General features: G+C 31.5%; 1 protein-coding gene across 1 annotated transcript in view; it reads left to right on the forward strand.

Annotated features, from left to right (window-relative positions):
• LOC127708003 (calcium uniporter protein, mitochondrial-like) overlaps positions 1–19410 on the forward strand; it is a 61780-nt gene extending 42370 nt beyond the window's left edge. Inside the window, exons 4-7 of the mRNA XM_052212791.1 lie at positions 6956–7063; positions 11785–11945; positions 13251–13454; positions 13677–19410. Of these exons, the coding sequence (XP_052068751.1) occupies positions 6956–7063; positions 11785–11945; positions 13251–13454; positions 13677–13877 (674 nt within the window). The 3' untranslated portion in view covers positions 13878–19410. The remainder of the gene's footprint in view (positions 1–6955; positions 7064–11784; positions 11946–13250; positions 13455–13676) is intronic.
• The last annotated feature ends 3562 nt before the right edge of the window (positions 19411–22972 follow it).

Below are 22972 nucleotides of genomic sequence, written 5' to 3' on the forward strand. Positions count from 1 at the left end.
GGTGTTAGTCTATGTTGAGATTACAATCAATTACTAAAAACATGGACAAATGTGGTAGTTTTAGATATATGATTTTTGTAGGGGCTTTAAATTCATGATGTTAAGGTTTATTTTCAATTCATTTTGCTTGAAAGAAAATATTTATTTGGTTGGGTATTGAAACTTATTAATTGAGGGAATCCAAGTAGTAAATCAATGAAAATTGTAACCCCACAAAAGAGGCCCCGAGATGACACAGGGTGCTCATTTCCCCAATCCTTTTTTGGTAATTTTTTCCCACTTCCCACTTTTTATTACCCCCTATATCCACAATCTACATCCCAAAAGCATGTCATCCCGCTCACAAAAAAAATAATACTGACACAGCCGACAATCCAACCCAAATGAACTTCTGTTTTACAGCAGGTTGAATTGTATGAAATAAATTTAGAATTTGTTTTACCTTAGGTTGATTATTCAAATTATACTATTAATTCCCTATTGAACATATGTTGAATGTTGTTTTGTCTGATGTGAGTTGAATTCAGTTCAGAAAGATGACAATATTTTGAAAATTAATCAATAAAAAGTATGAAATTAATAAAGAGTTAGTAGCATGTGTCAAACAAGTGTATTTTGATAAATAAGTGTGGACACTGAGTTACAACTCTTGTGCTTTTTTCCATGCCTATTTCATTTGTCAGTTTCTTGCTTATATACCATTGGGGTTAAATAAAGAAATGGTTGGGTTAGAAAATAAATCAAACAAGATAACAGGCTAAATGGTTATGTCTGACATAAAGTGATGATAAGAACTTTAACAGTGTTGGCTTGCATGACTTGTGGTTGTATGTTTTGTCTAATGTATAATTATATCTGAAGCAATTGATTTCAGATCATCTTTGAACTGCTGTATCAGTTTATGTTGAGATTATAATCAATTATTCAAAAATGGACAGATGTGGAAGTATTTTCTCTGGGGATATGATTTTGTAGGGGCTTTTTATACGACCGCAAAAATTGAAAATTTTTTGGTCGTATATTGGTATGACGTTGGCGTCGTCGTCGTCGTCGTCGTCGGCGTCGTCTGGCGTCGTCCGGCGTCGTCCGAAGACACATTGGTTTTCGCACTTTAACTTTAGTTTAAGTGAATGGATCTCCATGAAATTTTACCATAAGGTTCAATACCACGAAAGGAAGGTTGGGATTGATTTTGGGGGTTATGGTACCAACAGTTAAGGAATTAGGGGCCAAAAATAAGCATTTTTGTAACTTCCAGACAATAACTTGTGTGTAAGTGTATGGATCTCTCTGACATTGTACCACAAGGTTCCATATCACAAAGGGAAGGCTGTAATTGATTTTGGGGGTAATTGCCTCAAAATTTTAGGAATTAGGGGCCAAAAAAGGGGCAAAAAACAAGCATTTTTCTAGTTTCATGACAATAACTTGTGTGTAAGTGTTTGGATATTTCTGAAATTGTACTACAAGGTTCCATATCACAAAGGGAAAGCTGGAATTGAGTTTGTGGGTAATTGCCCTAAACGTTTAGGAATTGGGGGCCAAAAAGGGGCCAAAAATAAACATTTTTCTAGTTTCCAGACAATAACTTGTGTTCAAGTGTATGGATCTCTCTGAAATTGTACTGCAAGGTACCATACCACAAAGGGAAGGCTGGGATTGAGTTTGGGGGTGATGAATCATAAGGGGGTTCAAAAAATTTGGGGGGGGATTTTTTTTTTTTTTTTTCCTTTTTTTTTTCTTTTAAAATTTTCCATTTTAAGTTGGTTATTTCTGATTAATATTTAAAAGCAAATAATAATGATATGGTAGGAGATACACACCAAACAGGATGTGTAAATTATTATATAATAAGTATTGTGCAATAGCAAGAAATTTTCAATTGCACAGTATTGCACAATTGCAAGAAATCTTCAATTGCACAGTATTGCGCAATAGCAAGAAATCTTCAATTGCACAGTATTGCGCAATAGCAAGAAATATCCAATAGCACAATATTGCGCAATAGCAAGAAATTGTCAATTGTACAGTATTGCACAATAGCAAGAAATATTCAATTGCACAGTATTGTGCAAAAGAAGATACTTCGTATAAATTGCTTATTTCTTGATCAATTTTAATGGGGTTTTATTCTTGAATTCTTGGGGTTCTTTAATATGCTGAATCTAACCGTGTATTAAGTTTTTGGATTTTGGGCCCCGTTTTTAAATTGGTCCACATTGAGGTCCAAAGGGTCCAAAATTTAACTTTGTTTGATTTCATCAAAAATTGAATTATTGGGGTTCTTTGATATGTCGTATCTAACCGTGTATTTAGATTCTTAATTTTTGGTTCCGTTTTCAAATTGGTCTACATTAAGGTCAAAAGGGTCCAAAATTAAACTAAGTTTGATTTTAACAAAAATTGAATTTTTAGGGTTCTTTGATATGCTGAATCTAAACATGTATTTAGATTTTTGATTATGGGCCCAGTTTTCAAGTTGGTCCAAATCGGGTCCAAAATTAAACTTTGTTTGATTTCAACAAAAATTGAATATATGGGGCTCTTTGATATGCTGAATCTAACCATGTATTTAGATTTTTGATTTTTGGGCCCCGTTATCAACTTTGTCCACATTGAGGTCAAAAGGGTCCAAAATTAAACTTTGTTTGATTTCATCAAAAATTGAATTCTTGGGGTTCTTTGATATGCTGAATCTAACCATGTATTTAGATTTTTTATTTGTGGACCCGCTATCAAATTGGTTCATATTGAGGTCAAAAGGGTCCAAAATTAAACTTTGTTTGATTTCATCAAAAATTGAATTATTGGGGTTCTTTGATATGCCAAATCTAACCGTGTATTTAGATTTTTAATTTTGGGTCCCGTTTTTAAATTGGTCTACATTAAGGTCCAAAGGGTCCAAAATTAAACTTAGTTTGATTTTAACAAAAATTGAATTTTTGGGGTTCTTTGATATGCTGAATCTAAACATGTGTTTAGATTTTTGATTATGGGACCAGTTTTCAAGTTGGTCCAAGTTGGGGTCCAAAATTAAACTTTGTTTGATTTCAACAAAAATTGAATATATGGTGTTCTTTGATATGCTGAATCTAAACATGTATTTAGATTTTAGATTTTTGGCCCAGTTTTCAAGTTGGTCCAAATTGGGGTCCAAAATTAAACTTTGTTTGATTTCAACAAAAATTGAATATATGGGGTTCTTTGATATGCTGAATCTTACCATGTATTTAGATTTTTTTATTTTGTGGGCCGGCTATCAAATTGGTTCATATTGAGGTCAAAAGGGTCCAAAATTAAACTTTGTTTGATTTCATCAAAAATTGAATTATTGGGGTTCTTTGATATGCCAAATCTAACCGTGTTTTTAGATTTTTAATTTTGGGTCCCGTTTTTTTAAATTGGTCTACATTAAGGTCCAAAGGGTCCAAAATTAAACTTAGTTTGATTTTAACAAAAATTGAATTCTTGGGGTACTTTGATATGCTGAATCTAAACATGTGTTTAGATTTTTGATTATGGGACCAGTTTTCAAGTTTGTCCAAGTTGGGGTCCAAAATTAAACTTTGTTTGATTTCAACAAAAATTGAATATATGGGGTTCTTTGATATGCTGAATCTAACCATGTATTTTGATTTTGGACATTGGATCATAATAGGTAAATTAAAAAAAATTGAAGTTCTTAGACCACATTCTTTCTGTGTCAGAAACCTATGCTGTGTCATATATTTAATCACAATCCAAATTCAGAGCTGTATCAAGCTTGAATGTTGTGTCCATACTTGCCCCATCTGTTCAGGGTACGACCTCTGCGGTCGTATCAAGCTGCGCCCAGCGAAGCATTTTATTATATAATAAATTAAAATTCATTATTTTAAGGTTTATTTTTGTTTCATTTCCGCTAGACAGAAAATATTTATTTGATTGATTACCGAATTTCATTATTGTAGGGAACCCAGTAGTAAATCAATGAAAATTGGTAAACCACTAAAGAGGGGGTGACCCAGGGTGCCCATTTCCCAATTTTGTAATTTTTTTCTGATTTTTTTTCCTTTCTTTTTCCCAGATACTATTTTTTCCCTGTATATCTCACATCGTTACATTTTTTTACCCCCTAAATCACACATCCCAAAAGCATGTCATCCCCCTTACAAAAAATAATACTGACACAGCAAACACTCGGAAATTTAAAGCCTCAAGTTTTCCCAGCGGGCTTTACACTCTTACAAAATTAGAATTAGAGTTGTGTTTAGCCCAAGTTGACTATACAAATGAAATAATTCCCTATTGGTCAATGGTTTCCATAATGTTGTTCGTCTGATGTGAGGTGATGCTGTTAAGGAAGACGATAATATTTGAAAAAGTATGACATTAATAAAGAGTTAGCTGAAAGATATGGCTGTATTTCATCAACAAAGAAAAGCCAAACAAATGTATTTTAATTAGTAAGTGTGGACACTGAGTTACTACTCTTTTGTTTGTTTCCATGTCAATTTATTTTGTGATTATTTGCTTGGCATCACGGTGCGGAGCTATTAGTTTCAGTCGATATACACGCCATCTTGAAATAATTACTAATCACATATAGATTCTGATTGGTAGCTTTATGATGCGGCTGAGATACAGCAACAGCTATTGGCTTAAATGAGATAAAGAATTACAGACTTTTCTCGTCTCAGGATAAGACATCAAATGCCGGAAAATTAACTATGTGTATTTCAGTTCTGATCAACTGTCATTAATTCATGTTTGTTTTATTATGCATATATTGCACACTGAAATTCAATATTGAAATATCAATTATTAATACGTGTTTATTTGCTTTGTTAATCTGCAATGTGCACGATTTGTTTTTGCTAAACAATGTTCCTATACAATGTTTACAAAAATGCATTATCTGTATTTTATAACTTCTGCCAATCTTGGCACACCTCCAGAGAGGCACACCTCCAGAATACTAATTCAACAACCACATGCACACATATTACCTTAAATTATGATAGAGCGAAGCAGTCCACAGCTTTTTAGAAAGCTCAAACTTGTTGGCTTTTAGGTACATTTTTTTACCCCCTAAATCCCACATCCAGAAAGTGTGTCATCCCCCTCACAAAAAATAATTCTGACAGAGCAAACTTTAAAAAAAATTGAAATCTCTATTTTCACAAAATGAATTTCATGAACTTCTGTTTTATACAGCAGGCTAATAATTCTATAAAATTAAATTAGAGTTTGTTTGCCTTAGGGTAACTTATATACAAATACAACAATTCCCTATTGGTTAAGGTTTCCATGTTATTTGTCTGATGTGAGGTGAATTCTGTAAAGGAAGATGATAATATACTGAAAAATTAATCAATATAAAGTATGAAATTAAGTGAGTTAGCAGAAAGATATCTCTGCATCATGTCAACAAAGAAAAGTCAAACAAGTGTATTTTAATAAGTAAGTGTGGACACTGAGTTATAACTCTTTTGGTTGTTTCCATGTCAATTTCATTTGTCAGTTTCTGGCTTTTAGATTTCAGACCACTAATCCACCCACTCCAATTTTGAACATAGGTAAAAGTAGCACTTCCCTGACAAAAAAAATCGTGCTTTTTATGCAATTGTTAACTTAAAATAAGAATATAAATTTGCAGATTTAAAACATTTGGTGAATGAAGAAAACTCAAGAAGATAAATCAATGAAAATAAGTACTCTTCAACAGAGGGGGTGACACAGGGGTGCTTATTTCCTAATCTTGCTTTGTTTTGTAATTTCTCATCAAATCCCAAAAGCGTGTCATGCCCCTCACAAAAAATAATACTGACAAAGCAATTACGGTACACTAAAAAAAAGTTGAAATCTCAATTTTCACAAAATGAATTTCATGAACTTCTGTTTTACACAGCAGGCTAATAATTCTATAAAATTAAATTAGAGTTTGTTTGCCTTAGGTTAACTTATATACAAATACAACAATTCCTATTGGTTAAGGTTTCTATGTTTTTAGTCTGATGTGAAATGAATTCTGTAAAGGAAGATGACAATATTTTTAAAAAATCAATAAAAATTATAATATCAGATGATATATCTGCATAGTTTCAACAAAGAAAAGTCAAACAAGTGCATTTTAATAAGTATAAGTGAGGACACTGAGTAATGTATTGGGCACAGTAGTATACTGATTAACCTGTAATCAATAAAAATTGACCTCCAGGATATAGCCAGAAGTGCTGAAAGTGGTGTAAAACACCACCAATCAATCAATCAGTCTTATTTCCTAGCTAATATTTGTAAGTATTTAATCTCGGGGTCTGAAGGAGGCGGTAAAATAAACTTCTTTACCCATGTTTGGATCTGGTTACTCTAAAGACATGTGTAGTCACTATAGTGACTAGTATCTATTACTACATACCCTATATATGTAATACATATGTAGCAATAAATAACTGTACAGCTTTCAATCACAGCTGGTCTAGAAAAGTGTTCAATAAATTCAAAAAAGAGTAAGAGCTGTCATCACTACTAAATGACAAAACACTGAGATCTTTGTCTTGGGACAGGTCCATTGTAGGGTTAAGACCTTCCAGCAACATTTAAGTAGAAGAACAACAATAAAAGTGATCATTATCTAATGATTCTAATATTCATGAGAAAGTCTCAAGTGCACACACCTTACATCTGTTCTTTCCCAGATATTACATGCCACAACTTCCTCGGAGCTTCCTGGAATGTTGGTATCAAGCTTCATGTGAGCATGCTATACTATGTGATGTGTTTTCATATTCATTGCTTATTTTTCCTTCCTGTTTACTTAAAAAAACTTATGTTTTCTTATACATAATGGCCATGGTTGAAATTTTCTTCACATTTTCCCAGGAGCTACAAATCAAAAGCTTTCTTAAATATGGTATCAAGATTGGTGTGAGCAGAGTATTCATCAGTCATCTTAATAATCTCATTTTTTTTTCAGAAGGAGCACGAGTGGCCCAATCAACCACTATAGATACACTGCTGAGATATAACAGTTTCCAGCTTGTCCTCAATGATCAAAAGTACCAGGTAGTGCCACCAAGTGTAGGTTAGTATCACTATAATATAGCTCCATCTGGTGGTGGTTTTAAAGCCTTGAGATAATACCACTCAGTGTTGGTTAGTATTGCCCAAAAACAGTACCACAGACTTTCTATAAAATAAGGAGTTGTGGTATGGTTGCCAATGAGACAACTCCCCACCAGAGACCAAATTACATAAATGTTGTTAGAATAGCATTTTAGATGAGAAAATGTGACATTGCGCAGGTTAATACTGCGTTAAAGTAACTCCTCCTCCTGTTTTTAGCACACCGGGACCCAAAGGGCCCCATGTGAGCTTATGCCATCACTTGGCATCCGTCGTCTGTCGTCGTAAACTATTTAAAAAATCTTCTCCTCTAAAACTACTGGGCCAAATACCTTCAAACTTTAAATAAGTGTTCCTTAGGGTATCTAGTTTATAAATTTTATCCGAAGTTTTGATCCATCAACAAACATGGCCGTCATGGCTAAAAATAGAACATAGGGGTCAAATGCAGTTTTTGGCTTATATCTCAAAAACTAAAGCTTTTAGAGCAAATCTGACATGGGATGTTCAATTGGTCAAGATCAGACGAATCGAACAACCCATTGTTGGGTTGCTGCCACCGAATTGGTAGTTTTAACAAAATTTTGCAGTTTTTTGCTATTATTTTGAATATTATTATAGATATATATAAACTGTAAGCAGCAATAATGTTCAGCAAAGTAAGATCAACAAAAAAGTTAATATGACCATAATTGTCAATTGACCCCTTAATGAGTTATTGCCCTTTAAGGTGTAATACCACCATTGATTTTCCCCTATTAGTCTTTGTTAAATTTGCACTTTTCAAAAAATTGTGCAGAATTTATCTTTGTTTCAAATAAAGAAATACTTAGCATGATTAAAGTTTTATCCTGTCCAGTACTATAGAAAAAAATTCACATAACATTTCATTGCATATAAGAAAAAAGCCATCATTGGAAGTTAACCAATCAAATTTTCCCCCTTTTTTAACCTGTGTACAAGCTTTAGTAACCATGTAATCTCAAGTTTCCAAAATATTCTATAGAAACCCCAAATAAAGAAATAATGGTGCTTTGAAATACCCAAGATATATGTTTATGACTCAGAAATGTTTTACTGCAATGAAATGTAGGATCAATTACCTACAACTGTCAAATTCAAGGGAATATTTTTTTTCGACCTATTTTTGTATGCAACCGGATGTGACATACTGTGATTTGGTGGTATTACACCTAAAGAAGACTTTTTTTGTTAAATAAACTGAATGTGACTTTTTTCCTTTGTAATACTGGTTATTTCAAGCATTCCTGTCCAGTTTTGTCATAATCAGTCCAATAGTTTGAGAAAAATCTAGTATGATGTAAGACGACATCAACAGCGATTTGAGCAAAATTTCTTCGAAAAATTCAAACCAAGCCGCATCATGATAGAATATAGTGTGGACCAATAAATGATCAAATATTCATCTCATCTGCCTACAAACAGTTGAATATGATACACAAGATGACTTTAGGATGATAAATACTACTAATGGACCTCTTTGTCTTCCTTATAAGGTCTCTTTTGGTCCATTTATACCTCTCATTTCCTCAAAATTTCTACTTTTTAGGCCAATAAATAAAAATTTTTGGGGTTACTTTCACTCATTTATGATAGAAATGTTATCATAAATGATTAATTGAAGTATTCAAGCTGAATGAACTATCCGTATAAAAGTTTACTGTCTCCAAGGAGGTTTCAATAAGTCCTTAACGTAAAACTTAAATTTACGCCGCGTTCCAGAGAGGGACATAAAAAACTTCTCTTTTGGTGAATAATTTGTTGTTACTGCTTTTAAAATAATTTCATTTACTTAAAACTATATATTTATTAAAGTATTTCTTAGGAAAAATTTTCTAGTATAGCAGAATATAAGAAATAAGGAGAAAAAGCTCCCCAAGACTCTAAGTATGGCTTGTTCTGTCAACTAATATTCATGGTAAAGTCCTAATTTCAAGGAAATTTTCTCATAAAATGTATTTTGGAGACTCAATCCACTCAGAATATTTCATTATTTGTAATATTTCACTTAAATAGCAAGAAATTTTAACACATGAGAGTACTCACAAGGTCAAAGGTGCATGTACAGCTTCCCATATTAGGTGTAATACCACCATTGATTTTCCCCTATTAGTCTTTGTTAAATTTGCACTTTTCAAAAAATTGTGCAGAATTTATCTTTGTTTCAAATTAAGAAATACTTGGCATGATTAAAGTTTTATCCTGTCCAGTACTATAGAAAAAATTTCACATAACATTTCATTGCATATAAGAAAATAGCCATCATTGGAAGTTAACCAATCAAATTTTCCCCCTTTTTTAACCTGTGTACAAGCTTTAGTAACCATGTAACCTCAAGTTTCCAAAATATTCTATAGAAACCCCAAATAAAGAAATAATGGTGCTTTGAAATACCCAAGATATATGTTTATGACTCAGAAATGTTTTACTGCAATGAAATGTAGGATCAATTACCTACAACTGTCAAATTCAAGGGAATATTTTTTTTCGACCTATTTTCGTATGCAACTGGATGTGACGTACTATGATTTGGTGGTATTACACCTAAAAGACAATTTTACACAATTTGTTCATCAAGTTTGCTAACATTTAAAAATCTTCTCCTCTGAAACTACTTGGCCAATTACCTTCAAACTTTAACTAAATGTTCCTTAGGGTATCTTGTTTATAAATTGTATCCTAAGTTTGTATCCATCGACAAACATGGCCGCCATGGCTAAAAATAGAACATAAGGGTCAAATGCAGTTTTTGGCTTATATCTCAAAAACTAAATCTTTTAGAGCAAATGTGACAGGGGTAAAATTGTTTAATTGGTCAAGATCTATTGGCCCTGAAATTTTCAGACGAATCTAACAACCCATTGTTGGGTTGCTGCCACCGAATTGGTAGTTTTAACAAAATTTTGCAATTTTTTGTTATTATTTTTGAATATTATTATAGATATATATAAACTGTAAGCAGCAATAATGTTCAGCAAAGTAAGATCTACAAAAAAGTTAAAATGACCATAATTGTCAATTGACCCCTTAAGGAGTTATTGCCCTTTCAAGACAATTTTACACAATTTGTTCAGCAAGTTTGCTAACATTTAAAATCTTCTCCTCTGAAAAACAGGTGAGCGATTCAGGCTCTTGAGAGCCTCTTGTTTGTATAGCCATGAACCACTTCCACCTTGTGTTGGGTTGTAATGGCAGGTTCCCTTAGTGGAGCACAAAACTGCTAACCCTGAGCACATGAGATTATCCCCCAGTCTTTATGTTTTCATGAACTGTTTTGAGGATTTTTCACTCTCTCGTTTTTCGCCATGGCATTGTCTTCTGCTTTTGAGTTTTGAATGTTCCCTTGGTATCTACTGATCCTTTTTTGTTTTTGTTTTTTAAATGGCTTTATTAGCATATTTTTTAACTGGAAATGTAATGTGTGTAAATAAGTATTTTTAGAAAAATGGCTTCACCCAGTCACTGTGCAAGCAGAAAAACTAGATAAAATGAAGATCCAAGTTATGAAATATTATTATTATAGCAAATTCTTCAAATATATAAGAAAAAACATTTCAGTAGATATGAATGAAACAGCATTCATCCTTGGCATGAATTCACAAGCCTAAACTATAAAACTGATAACCGGAGATTCTTTTGTTTCCTTTCAATAATAAGGCAACACTTTTTAATAAAAATTTAGGGCTACAAAAAGGGATGTGAGTATTACAATTTTTATTTAATTCTTTTCATGAAAACAGCTGTAATTGGAGTTCCCTTTTTTGAACCAACTGTAATTGGAGTTCATTTTTCAGAACAAAACATTACATGTCATGTGGCCTAATTATTCAATAAACTGAATTTAATAAAGTTTCCTGCTGAACAGTTTAAGTTCTACATTGTTATCCATCACTAATTACAATGCACGGAATTTAATATGACATTAAAATGAAAATAAAATACAGAACAATGCTGATTCACAACATGATATAGAATAAAATATTTATAAAGTTTCCATCAGATTATCAATATTTCTTGCATATTTGCAAGATTCAATATTAAAGTGTTTTATTGTTACCATATTGGGGTTCGGGAAAGGTGATTTTTGCTAGTTTAGGGCTATTCCATTAAATGTATGTGGGAGGGTAGGAAGGGAAGTTTAATTTTTGAATGTGGGTCATGGGTCTTTTTTCAGTATGCGTCTATTACCATTATGCAAAATTATCTAAAAAATGGTTCTTGGTTGTAGGTATATTTTGAAAGTCCCTTCCTACCCTCCCACATACATTTTAATGGAATAGCCCTTAGATGCTCAAAAGCACTATTCGTGTTCTTATATGATTACTGGTAATATTGTTGAACAACAGTGAGACAAAAATGTCTGATTTATAATGTGACTGTTACACGCCATATGTCTTGAGATGAAAATAAGTCTTTATAAATACACCACTGTCTAGGTAGTATGTCATACTCTAAATTAGCTTGTGTCTAGAAATAAAGAGACAGAAGACATGGATAGGACAATAAAAAATCATAAGTCAAAGAAAAACTGACAATATTAGGCAAAAAATGAAAAAGTTGAAAAGACAAATAAGTTTGAAATTGATAGTTACACAAATTTCTTTAAGGGAATATTTTTACAGAACTCCCAAATATGGTGAATTTATTTTCTCTTTACAGAAACAATGACAAATGAAGACCTAGCTACATTATCTGATGTGAAAACATTGATAGCTCAGCTTTACTCTCAACTTAATGTTGACCAGCATCAGTTTGAACAAGAGAAAGTTCTTGTCCAGAAATTAGAGGATCTTAAACTTCAAGTGCAGCCTTATGAAAAAGTATACAGATATCTTGTTTTTATACCACCAGCAATAAGCATAGAACATTTTTAATTGGTCATATTTACATTCAGCCAGTTCCAAAATCTGAAAAAATGAATGTTTCGATATCTTACTAAATTTTTCAATTTATTACTGTACTCCAATTAATTTTGTCTGATTTCATAAAGAAAAAGTTTTAAAAAATGTGAAAAGTTGTAACTTTGGGGTCTCCCCCATTAAGAAAGCCATTAATTGGCTCTTTGATTTCAAAACATGACACATTAATAATGGTTGCTCCAGTGAACTATTTTTATCATGAATAACATTTATATTGGCATAATGTAGTTTTTTTAAATATTAGAATATTTGAATGACTCCAATTAAACCAAAAAAGTTACAAAATGTACTATTAGAAAGTCTGGTAAATGAAGAAAATAGAATTTCCATTCCTTTTGTAATGAAATTGTTTAGAAAAATACATTTATTTTTTTGCACAGTATAAGTTTTGAAAAGATGTGAAAAACCCTTCTTCTAAAAACATATAACTTTTCCTAACACGATAAAAACTCTTCACGAATCCTGGATTGTGATTGGTGCCCTGTAGAAAAGGTGACCAATCAGTAATCAGCTCAATTTTATCAAGATAGGTAAATCCCAAGCTAATTCCTAATGATTGATTGAAGATTTTTCATTGTCTATGCATTCAGGCGTTAATGAAGTAATCGTAGATCAGTGTAATATAACGACTGAATTATTCGGGTTAATCTGGAGAAAGGTGGTTTCAAAATAAGTTGTCAACCTTTGGTAGAAATACTCCACTATTCATTTGTCCAAACATTTTAAATATTTTCAAGTATTTTTTCACATAGTATACCAGCCTCAAAATTAGTTTCTTTGCAAGAAAACTATAGAAATTTTCTTTTCATTTTCTAAACATGTTTTCAAAGAAAACTAATCTAACTTGATATTTTGCTGTATGTTTGTCAGAATACCTTAAATTATGTTTTATAGGCAAAGGGGAACAACTCTATTTAACAAGTAGAAAATCAATTCAGTTTGACTGCTGTCCAATTGTATCTATACTGGTAAATTCCCAGGTTGTGTCTCTCTGAGATTAAACATGGGAATCAACCTATACTAGAATCTAAAGATGAAAATTAAGGTATTATTGCATAAATAAATTTGACTTTTGGTAAACATCAGAAGCATAAGTCACATTTTTATCTAAACTTCAATGTGTATGTGATTTATTAGTTTCTTTGAAGTTAAAAACAAAAATCTGTTATGTCTTCTAAATAATACATGAAGAATTATTTTTTTCAGATAAAAGGAGATTTAGAAGGGAAAGCTTTGAAAAGGACGACAGGTTTGGCATGGGTTGGATTGGGTTTGATGAGTCTACAGTTTGGTGTCCTGGCTCGTCTGACCTGGTGGGAATACTCCTGGGATATCATGGAACCTGTGACGTATTTCATCACTTACGGTACCTCTGTGGCCATGTTTGCTTATTTCGTCCTCACCAGACAGGTATTTTATGAAATTTTAATAAGATCTTAAGAAACATTGAAGATGTAATATACTCAATAAATGACAAATAATTGTACACTTAATAGAAACTAGTTTGAACCTTGGATGTTTTTTAATTTCTAATTTTGTCAACTAAGAATTTAAGAACGGTATGCCATCAGTGTTATAAATCATGTCATATTTTAACATTTATTAGTAAAGAACATTTTATTTTCATTTTAGGAATACAACTACGAAACATTACGTGATAGACAATATTTAATATCACTTCATAAAAATGCAAAGAAGACAAAGATGAATGTAGAAACATACAACAAGCTAAAGGAAGAAATTGCTAAAGTAGAATATGATATCAAACGATTACGAGACCCTCTACAGCTTAGAGTTCCAATGAGAGAAATCGAAAACAAACCAGAGCAATGAAGACAATTATATTAGAAATATGTTTTATTATAGTTTATAAAATTTATAGCACTATGTAGATGTATATTAAGTAACAGAACTTCTGTTGGTGGGTGTAAAAGGTTTATGTATTCTTTTATTGGTTTTCTGACTAAAGGTACTTTTCATCATCGGTGCTTTTAGTCCTATACCATCTTTGGTGATTTATAATACATGGAATATTTGTTTCCATTGGGTTTTTGGTTATAGGTCCTCCACCATATAGTTATGTAAAAGCACATTAAAGATAAAACAAGCTATATTCATTTTTCTCTTACCAAGAATTGTTGTCTATATTTTTGTAATGTTTGTGTAAGTAAAACAAGTGTCACTAAGGTTTTAAATACTTGATCTCAAGAATATCTACCCCCCCCCCCCCCCCCCCCCAAAAAAAAATAGGTGCATTAATATATCATGAACAAATTAAAGCACCAAAATCTGAACTACAGCAAAACATGAGTGCTGTACCAGTTCTTCGCAATGCCAGTATAAACATTCATCAATAAAAGAGTATACTTGATCAGGATCAATAAAAGAATACATATGACTAAGATGACATAGACTTTTCTTCATATTTATAGTCAACCATATCGTTATTGTTACTTTTTCCACTTTTTTAGGTATAATTTATATCTTTTGTTTCCATGGTTACAATATTGTTTTCCTTTATGTTATTTGAAGGTTCTTTATGTAATTTATTGTAGAAAAATTGTTTTTCCCCCTTTTTGTGACAGAAGAAAATGCAATGAGTGTAAGAATTATAGAACAAATACTTGTGGTATTTAAATATACACTAGGAACAAATAAATGGACTGTATGCCCTACAGGCAGTTGAGTTTTATTTTGAAATAACTGATTTCAACTCGTCTTTGATGGTTACCACCATCTCTAGTAACTTTTACCCAGTCCTGTCAGTCATGTCAGTGACTGTGAGTTACACATTGTAAACAAGATGCTTATTTTATTGGCCATCCAGGACTGGGTTGTGTGAATAAATGGGCTGATGATAGTCATTTATAGTCCTGGTAAACATTGATGAATTCTTTATGTGAGGGGCTGAAAAAAAAACCTTTCTGGACATGAAAATTGGGCCTTGCTTTTTGGGGAGTTCTGGATTAGGCTATTATTTTTTTTAGGGAATTCAGGATTTATACCTATCCAGACTCCGGAATAAATGATTAATTTAAGGAATCTAGGAAAGAATTCTTTATTTTTTGCAGGAATTTGGGATGACACTCCCTCCTACTGCCCCTCTTCTGTGTTTTGAAATGACAGTCATATTTTTGTTCATGGTGATAAATAATTTACGATAAAGCAACAGATTTATTAAAGAATGTTTGTATCCTTGTGGTTTATTGATAATTTACTTTTTTCATGTTCAAAATTATATAAATAATTACTGTGGATTCATTTATTTTCGTGAGTACCAATTTTCGAGGATTGAAGAAATAATTGTATTTTCATTGATACCTATTTTCGTGGATTGAGTATAAATCATGTTTTCGTGAATATTTGATTTCTTGGTATTGTCATAATCAGCATACAATGTTAAAAAGAGTAAAAATCAATCCTGCTATTTTATTCATTCAAATGCAAGATAAATTTTACTTAAAAATCACAGAATTTTACAAGGATAAATGCAATGAAATGTATACATGGGTATATTTTGTCAAAGCTGAAACATCTATGTATGTGACATTTTGAATAAAGTTAATTATAGAAAATAGGGAGATGTGGTATGAATGCCAACAAGACAACTATCCACCAAGTCCAAATGACATGGATTTAAGCAATTATAGGTCTCTTTATGGCCTTCAACCATGACACAAAACCAGTAAGCTTTAAAAGGCATGACAAACTATTAAACAATGGCCTAATTTATGACAAAAGAATAAATGAAAACAGATATATAAACAGATCGATAAGTCTTTTATTTGGCAAAAATGTTAAGGAATAAATTTATTCTCAATTATTGAATAGATGTTGGCATTTTATCTTGAATTTGCTGATTAGACCTCACATATAACAATATTGGCAAATGAATACTCTCAATAAATTCTGAATCTCAATGAAAAATATCTGCTTGCTGGGCATTATATTTTTTAGACCTGCAAGCATTGAAGAGGTAAGGTTTATAACTGAAAAAATATATATACTTAAGTTTAGAAGTGTCAATATTTTGTGTGTTTTTTTTTATCAAATTTATCCTTTTGATTGTTCTAAGATTGTTTCTTATACATGTAGGTGTAAAAAAATTCTTGTTTCTTTCAGGAAGTGAACTAAACCAACTGTTCCTTGCTTTAAATTTATGCTTATTCAAAATTTGTTCAAAATCATCTTAAATGCTGCTGAATTCATTCCCAAGGATTCATAATCATTTCATTGCCTGCCTAGCTTTTTAAGATGCTGTTCTTTTAAGGACAATCAAGCATGTTGCTTAAACCCCCATATAGACCCTCCTTTTATTGCCCCTTGCTTTCGGTTATTGGTCCATATTTAAAGGAGGGAGAATAAGTTTGGGTCAAATCAACCAATAGATAAGGGGGGTATATTTACTGGAAAAATGAAGTTCTTGAACTTTGGCCAATTTGATGAATAAATTAGAAGCAAAAAGGTATATACAAAATATGGTTTCAGATTTTTTGCCCTTTTTACTAAAAATAGTGATCAGTTATTTGGTGGCTGCTTATTGGTTTTTGAGAAATCTTCTGATTACATTTAAAACATGTAACTATTCTTGGGTGGCAGATACGAAACATCAGTTTTGACATTTTTATACAAAAAGTGATTAAAGAGTAAATGTCCATTTTGGATTATTTGATGAATAAATTATAAAATATCTGTAAGTATTGTGATAACCTCTATGATGGGCCTCTTGATAGGCTCTATGATGGGCCTCTTTATATCCTCTATGATAGGCCTCTTTATAGTGTAAATTATTGTCAGACAACTACTTCACTGGGTAAAAGTGCTTATTTTGTTTTGTTGTTAGGTGTTCTTGTTTTAATTATAATAATGTCATATTTTGATACTGTTCTTGATTCATTCGTACCAAAGAAAGTATTTAATGTACTTAATCTACCAATATCCAGGCTACCTCGTGTTTGCTTACTAACATTGCCTTATTGTTCATTTTCTGTTAATAGGTCATGCTATGCTTATGATCAAGATGTCAAAAAAGGTCACAATATTTTGTAGAATCAGTTTTGTTTGTTTATATCCTTTCAAAATTTGTTAAGAAAAAGAAAATCATTTGATACATAGGAAGGGAAGTTACTTAGTATTTACTTTGGCTTGCCAACTCACTGGCTACTATATCCTTGTTTTCCAGAAGTTGTTTCTTTTGCAAACTTTTGTAACATTTGTCTTCTTTTTATGTGAAAGGTTAAACTCCTGGAAAAAATAAAACTTATTTGAAAATAAATAAAGTCGAAATAAATCAGGGAAAAAAATAACAGCTAAAACTTATCCATCAAAATACTTGCCATGAAGGGAAATAACTCTTGCTTTACATGAATTTAGAGAGAGAGAATAAATAGTGCTTTTTTTGTGATGGTAGATTAGTGCTTCTTGTTTAACCAATGCTTTTATGAAGAAGAAAGTTATTAGAAAAATTGAAAGGAATAGATGTAGGTCTTTCTTTTCAAAACATATCAAAACAGTATTGTATATGGATTTTCAGCATTTTTTTATTTGTCCAATTTGCTTATTCACCATTTATCTTGGCAAATTGCTCAAGTTGTATGAAAGGTTTTTGAATAGTCTTTCTAAGTATTTTAGAAAAATGTTGAAACCTTTAGACAATTAAGATAAACACTGATTTGTGATAATACCTACTGTATACATAATGTTGTATATTTGCAATGTTTTCACTGTATTTTTTTCATCTTATTTGAAAGTTATCAATTTGTAATTCAATAACTCTTTGTATATGCCAGGGAAACATATGAGCCTTTTTTATGTTGTGTGCAGTAAACTAAATGTTTTCAGGCGAAATTTCTATTTTCGAGGATCACACAAATAGTTTATTGTCATCATTATGTTCAAACAATTTTTAATTTGTTCTGGAATTTCTGATTGTAAATGGTGGGAAAATGTTAGATTTTTTTCTGCAATTGAACATAATCACACATGTGACATTCATGGCTTCATCTTATTGGTCAGTTTGGTGTTATAATGTCATGAAAAAAAAGGATGTAGATTGTAAACATTTCTGTAGTATAATAAAGTCTATTGATTTCAAAATATTGTATCATTTTATATATGAAAAATAAGCTTATATACATATACTTGCTTTACATTGAAAAACATATATCTAGTTTGCTTTATTTGAAAATTAGTTTTCATTTTAAGGTTCTTATAGAAGTAGATTTATAGGGGACTTGAATACAGTTCAATTAAAAGTCATGGGTGATTCTTGTTTCTTAAAAAAAATAATCCTGAAAGCGGAAAAGGAAATTATCAATTTAGATTTTATGCATGGTTGGTAGGTGAAAATTGATTCAGACCACCCATCTCTCCTCCCCCCCCCCAAAAAAAAAATGAAAACCACCCTACTCATAAGACCATCCCATCCACCAGAATTCACCATTCTTCTTTGGTTCTGTAGTAGTATATACATATCTAATTTTTAGGCTTTGATAAAGGAAGCAGTTATTGTATGATATGTTTTATATATTGTAAATGCTGCCATGCTTATTTTCATAAGTTATAAACAAAAAATTACCACCGCTAATGCAAAGATTTGTCTAATAGTTCACCAGTTCAAAATATAATGCACTATGGTAACGCATTTTCAAAATCGTACGATTGGGAAAAAATGTCCTAAATAATGGATATGACTAATGGCATTAAGACATATAATTGAGCCTCATGTAGGGTAAACATTCATCTACAGCATAGAACAACAATCATTGGTCAAAACAAAAATATTTTTAGTTACTAACCTCAGAATGGTAGTCAAATTATTTTTGTTTGTTACATGTACTTGTTTTTTCATTAAAAAAGAGATGTGAAATATAATCATTTACAATTGTATAAGTATTTAATTTAAAGTTTGTATTTCTGCATGGATTTCTGTTTTAAGATTAATTTAAGGAATGTTATCCATACTGTAAATGAAGTAAAATGCATAGGAAAAGACCTAACATTGTTTTGTGATTATATCTAGAAGTTGGCTTTGTTTTTTGTAACAGTTTTTTTTTTGCCTAATTAAAACACAATTCTTTTCCAATTTTCTTTTGATGAATATTGTTACCTGTTAGCTCAGGTCTTTCAACCTTTAGTTCTTGTTAACAAAAATTATAATTTATGAATTAATTGGTCATTGTTTACCTTTTTCTGTATTTTTTCTTTGGATAATACAATTGTAAAAAGTAAAATAGATTTGCTCACTGTTGAATGAAATTGACAAGTTTGTTCACTGTTATTTTACTTATTTATATCTGTTACGTTCCGTTAGTAATCTTTATTCTGTGTGATTTAAACAAATCTATCATTAAATAATATTTTGTAATTGTTCAGTTTATATTATAATAACATACCTCATGATTACTTGTGGCACAGAGAAGAGACACAAGAAAACACAAAAAACAGCTACTGAAGCATTTAAGGTAGATAGGGTGTCTTCCTCCATCTTGGATTTTGAAATACCAGAAAACAATCGGTCTGGATCTTTAATAAAAGGTGCAAATTTTGAGAGTAGTAGTTAATTCATTGTAAGAATTTTCATTTCAATATAGGAAATGACATATTTATGGTTGTATTTTACAAAAAAACAGAATATTTTTGTTTGATTCTATTTTTTCCAACTTTGCCACATAAGGGGAGGCAACTCAAATGTAAGGGCAGATAATTCAGATAAAGTTACTTTTACAATGGAATGTGTTAGGAATTTACCTATTTTATTATGTAGCAAGAAAACGGGTCCCGTGACCCCATTTTTTCTTTTTCTTATCTGAAAGCATACTATTAAAGCTATCTTCTCATATTTTATCTCAAAATTCTATGGTGTAGTTTTTGTTTTATGGCAGAAAATTGGGTTTTCCATGCATAATCCATACAAAATCTGTCAATTTTGCACAACCTGTAGCGTGAAAATAAGCCCAGTGACCCATTCTTTTTATTATTTTTTTTTTAAAAGCATGATATAAACTACATTTTGAGAAATTATTAAAAAATTCTATGGATTATAATTTAGACACCCCATCTACCTTAAATGATTTTTATTTGCATATAACATTACAAATCAGATACAAATATACATGAAAACATAGCAACAATCAAGTTAGTGTTCATTTTCATTTTCCTCCTGACTAACTGGTTTCCACGTCAGAATTTGGACCTGAAAAAAAGTTGAAAGAACTGTGTAGCCATACATAATACACACACCCTTTTCAAAAATATATCCGAGTGTAAAAACCTGCATACTATACACACCAAAAGAGAGTATAATAAATCTTTTCATTATGCCCTGCTAAAAATAGTAGGGGGCACTATGTTTTCAGTCTGTTTGTCCATCTGTCAGTCAGTCAATCTCATAACAAGTAAAAGTTTTGGTTTATTGCAATTTAACAAGCAATTGTGGCCACATCAACTTGAAATTTAGTTTACATGTTCATTATGACAATGTGAACTTTAAAAAAAAATATGCAACATTAGGGTTTTGAGTCTTTCACCAAGGTCAAAGGTTCACTGAGACACAATAAATCAAAATACACCTAGAGGTCAACACACAGTTCTTAGAATTAGACGTAATCTTAATTTTGTGTGGGGTACCTGTTGCTAAGTCTTTAGTTTTCTATGTAGTGTCTTTATTTTTTAATGAAAATAAGATGAGTTATGAATACTTATGAAACAACTTTCCACCAGAGACCACAGTAAGGCTTAACAATGAGCAAAACCCATATCCCATAGCAAGCTAGGGGAGGCGCAACCTGACAAATTTTAAAAGAGCAATTTAAAAGAGAATAATCATATACAAAAACAACATACCACAAGAAGTATGTTTGTCTTTTTCATGGTTTTTTTGGGGGGCATTTTTTTGTCGGTATTTCTTTTACCAATAAATGTCCCATTACTAGTACATTCCCCAAATTTTTTGTATGTCTGTGCAATATTTATAAGGTTCTTAATTTCCCTCAAGGCAAACAAATGTAAATAAAGTAAACATACTATATCTAAGATCTGCTATCAACACCAAATTCTCCAAAATTACAAAACATTATTATATGACACAGGGCGACTAATATATATGACACAAGACTACTAATATATGACACAGGGTGACTAATATATATGACACAAGACTACTAATATATGACACAGGGTGACTAATATATATGACACAAGACTACTAATATATGACACTAGGCTACTAATATATATGACACAAGACTACTGATATATGACAAAAGACTACTAATATATGACACAAGACGACTAATATGATACAAAACTAGGGATGTCAACTCGGTGAAGATTTAGTAATCGAGTACTCGTTGGATTTACCGAGCAATACTCCAGTACTCGCTCGGAACAACATCTACAAAATAGAAACACAAAATTATACCCATTTTACGTATTGTGGATCGTTGTCTTATGGACGTAAAACCCTCAACATTATTACCTAATGCCTAGATAACAGTCCCAAGAATTTCGTTCCATAATTTATAGTTCATTTACTACAAGTACTAATTATATAAACTGGCAATTATTTAATCAATTGACCAATAAACATCTATAGACAAATGATTACTCAAACAACAGTATTTGGGAATTGTAAAAAAACACATTTAATGATCAACAAAGGGGTGATGATTAGAACTTACTGATGCCTTTAACCATTTTCTGAGGGTCGACACAGGGTGCAACGAATTTGTTCTTATTTAGAAATATTATTTTGTCAACTTTTTATGGGACGAGTCGATTTCTAAAATGATGAAAGTATTTGCTATGATGGTACAGAGGTGGTGGAATGACTAACATATGTTCAGCTAAAAGTGTAAGCCCCGGAAAGGTGTTCTTGTTCATAGCCTACCTCTGTTCGAGGGGATTTTAAATGACAATTAAACGCAAACATTTGAAACGTATTTTAATTTTAATCAAATTTTTGATTGATATTTAATTTCCCGGGAGGCGCTCTTAATAAAAATATTTTTCTTTAAGAAGACAACAACAATCTAACAGAAAACCAATTAGTCGAGTTTCATTGTGGTATTCGATACTCGGTACTACCGAGCGATACTCGAGTACTCGTTGACATCCCTACACAAAACCACTAATATATGACACTAGGCTACTAATATATGACACAAGACTACTGATATATGACACAAGGTTACTAATATATGACACAAGACTAACATATGACACAAGGTGACTAATATATGACACAAGACTACTAATATATGACACAAGGTGACTAATGTATGACACAAGAATACTAATATATGACACAATGTGACTAATATATGACACAAGATGACTACTGATGAGATTCCTGTATCATTTTCTTTATCTAGCTATATTATCTATATTGTATTGATTGTTAATTTGTTCTTGTCCTGAATGTGTCTGAAAAGTTTGGCATTGGACGTTAAGCAAGCAACAAATAATCCATCATTCAAATTACATGACATAAAGCTATAGGTTACATTTTTGTCGAGCCTTGACTTTTGTCGAAAAAGCGAGACATAACAATCCTACATTCCGTCGGCGTCGTCGGCTGCGTCCACAAATATTCACTCTGTGGTTAAAGTTTTTGAAATTTTAATAACTTTCTTAAACTATCCTGGATTTCTACCAAACTTGGACAGAAGCTTGTTTATGATCATAAGATAGTATCCAGAAGTAAATTTTGTAAAAAAAATCTTGTTTTTCTGTATTTCACTTATAAATGGACTTAGTTTTTCTGCCAGGAAACATTACATTCACTCTGTGGTTAAAAGTTTTTAAAATTTAATAACTTTCTTAAACTATCCTGGATTTCTACCAAACTTGGACAGAAGCTTGTTTATGATCATAAGATAGTATCCAGAAGTAAATTTTAAAAAAAAAATCCTATTTTTCCGTATTTT

Source organism: Mytilus californianus, unplaced genomic scaffold (genome assembly GCF_021869535.1).
Source record: "Mytilus californianus isolate M0D057914Y unplaced genomic scaffold, xbMytCali1.0.p SCAF_7, whole genome shotgun sequence".
Taxonomy (NCBI): domain Eukaryota; kingdom Metazoa; phylum Mollusca; class Bivalvia; order Mytilida; family Mytilidae; genus Mytilus; species Mytilus californianus.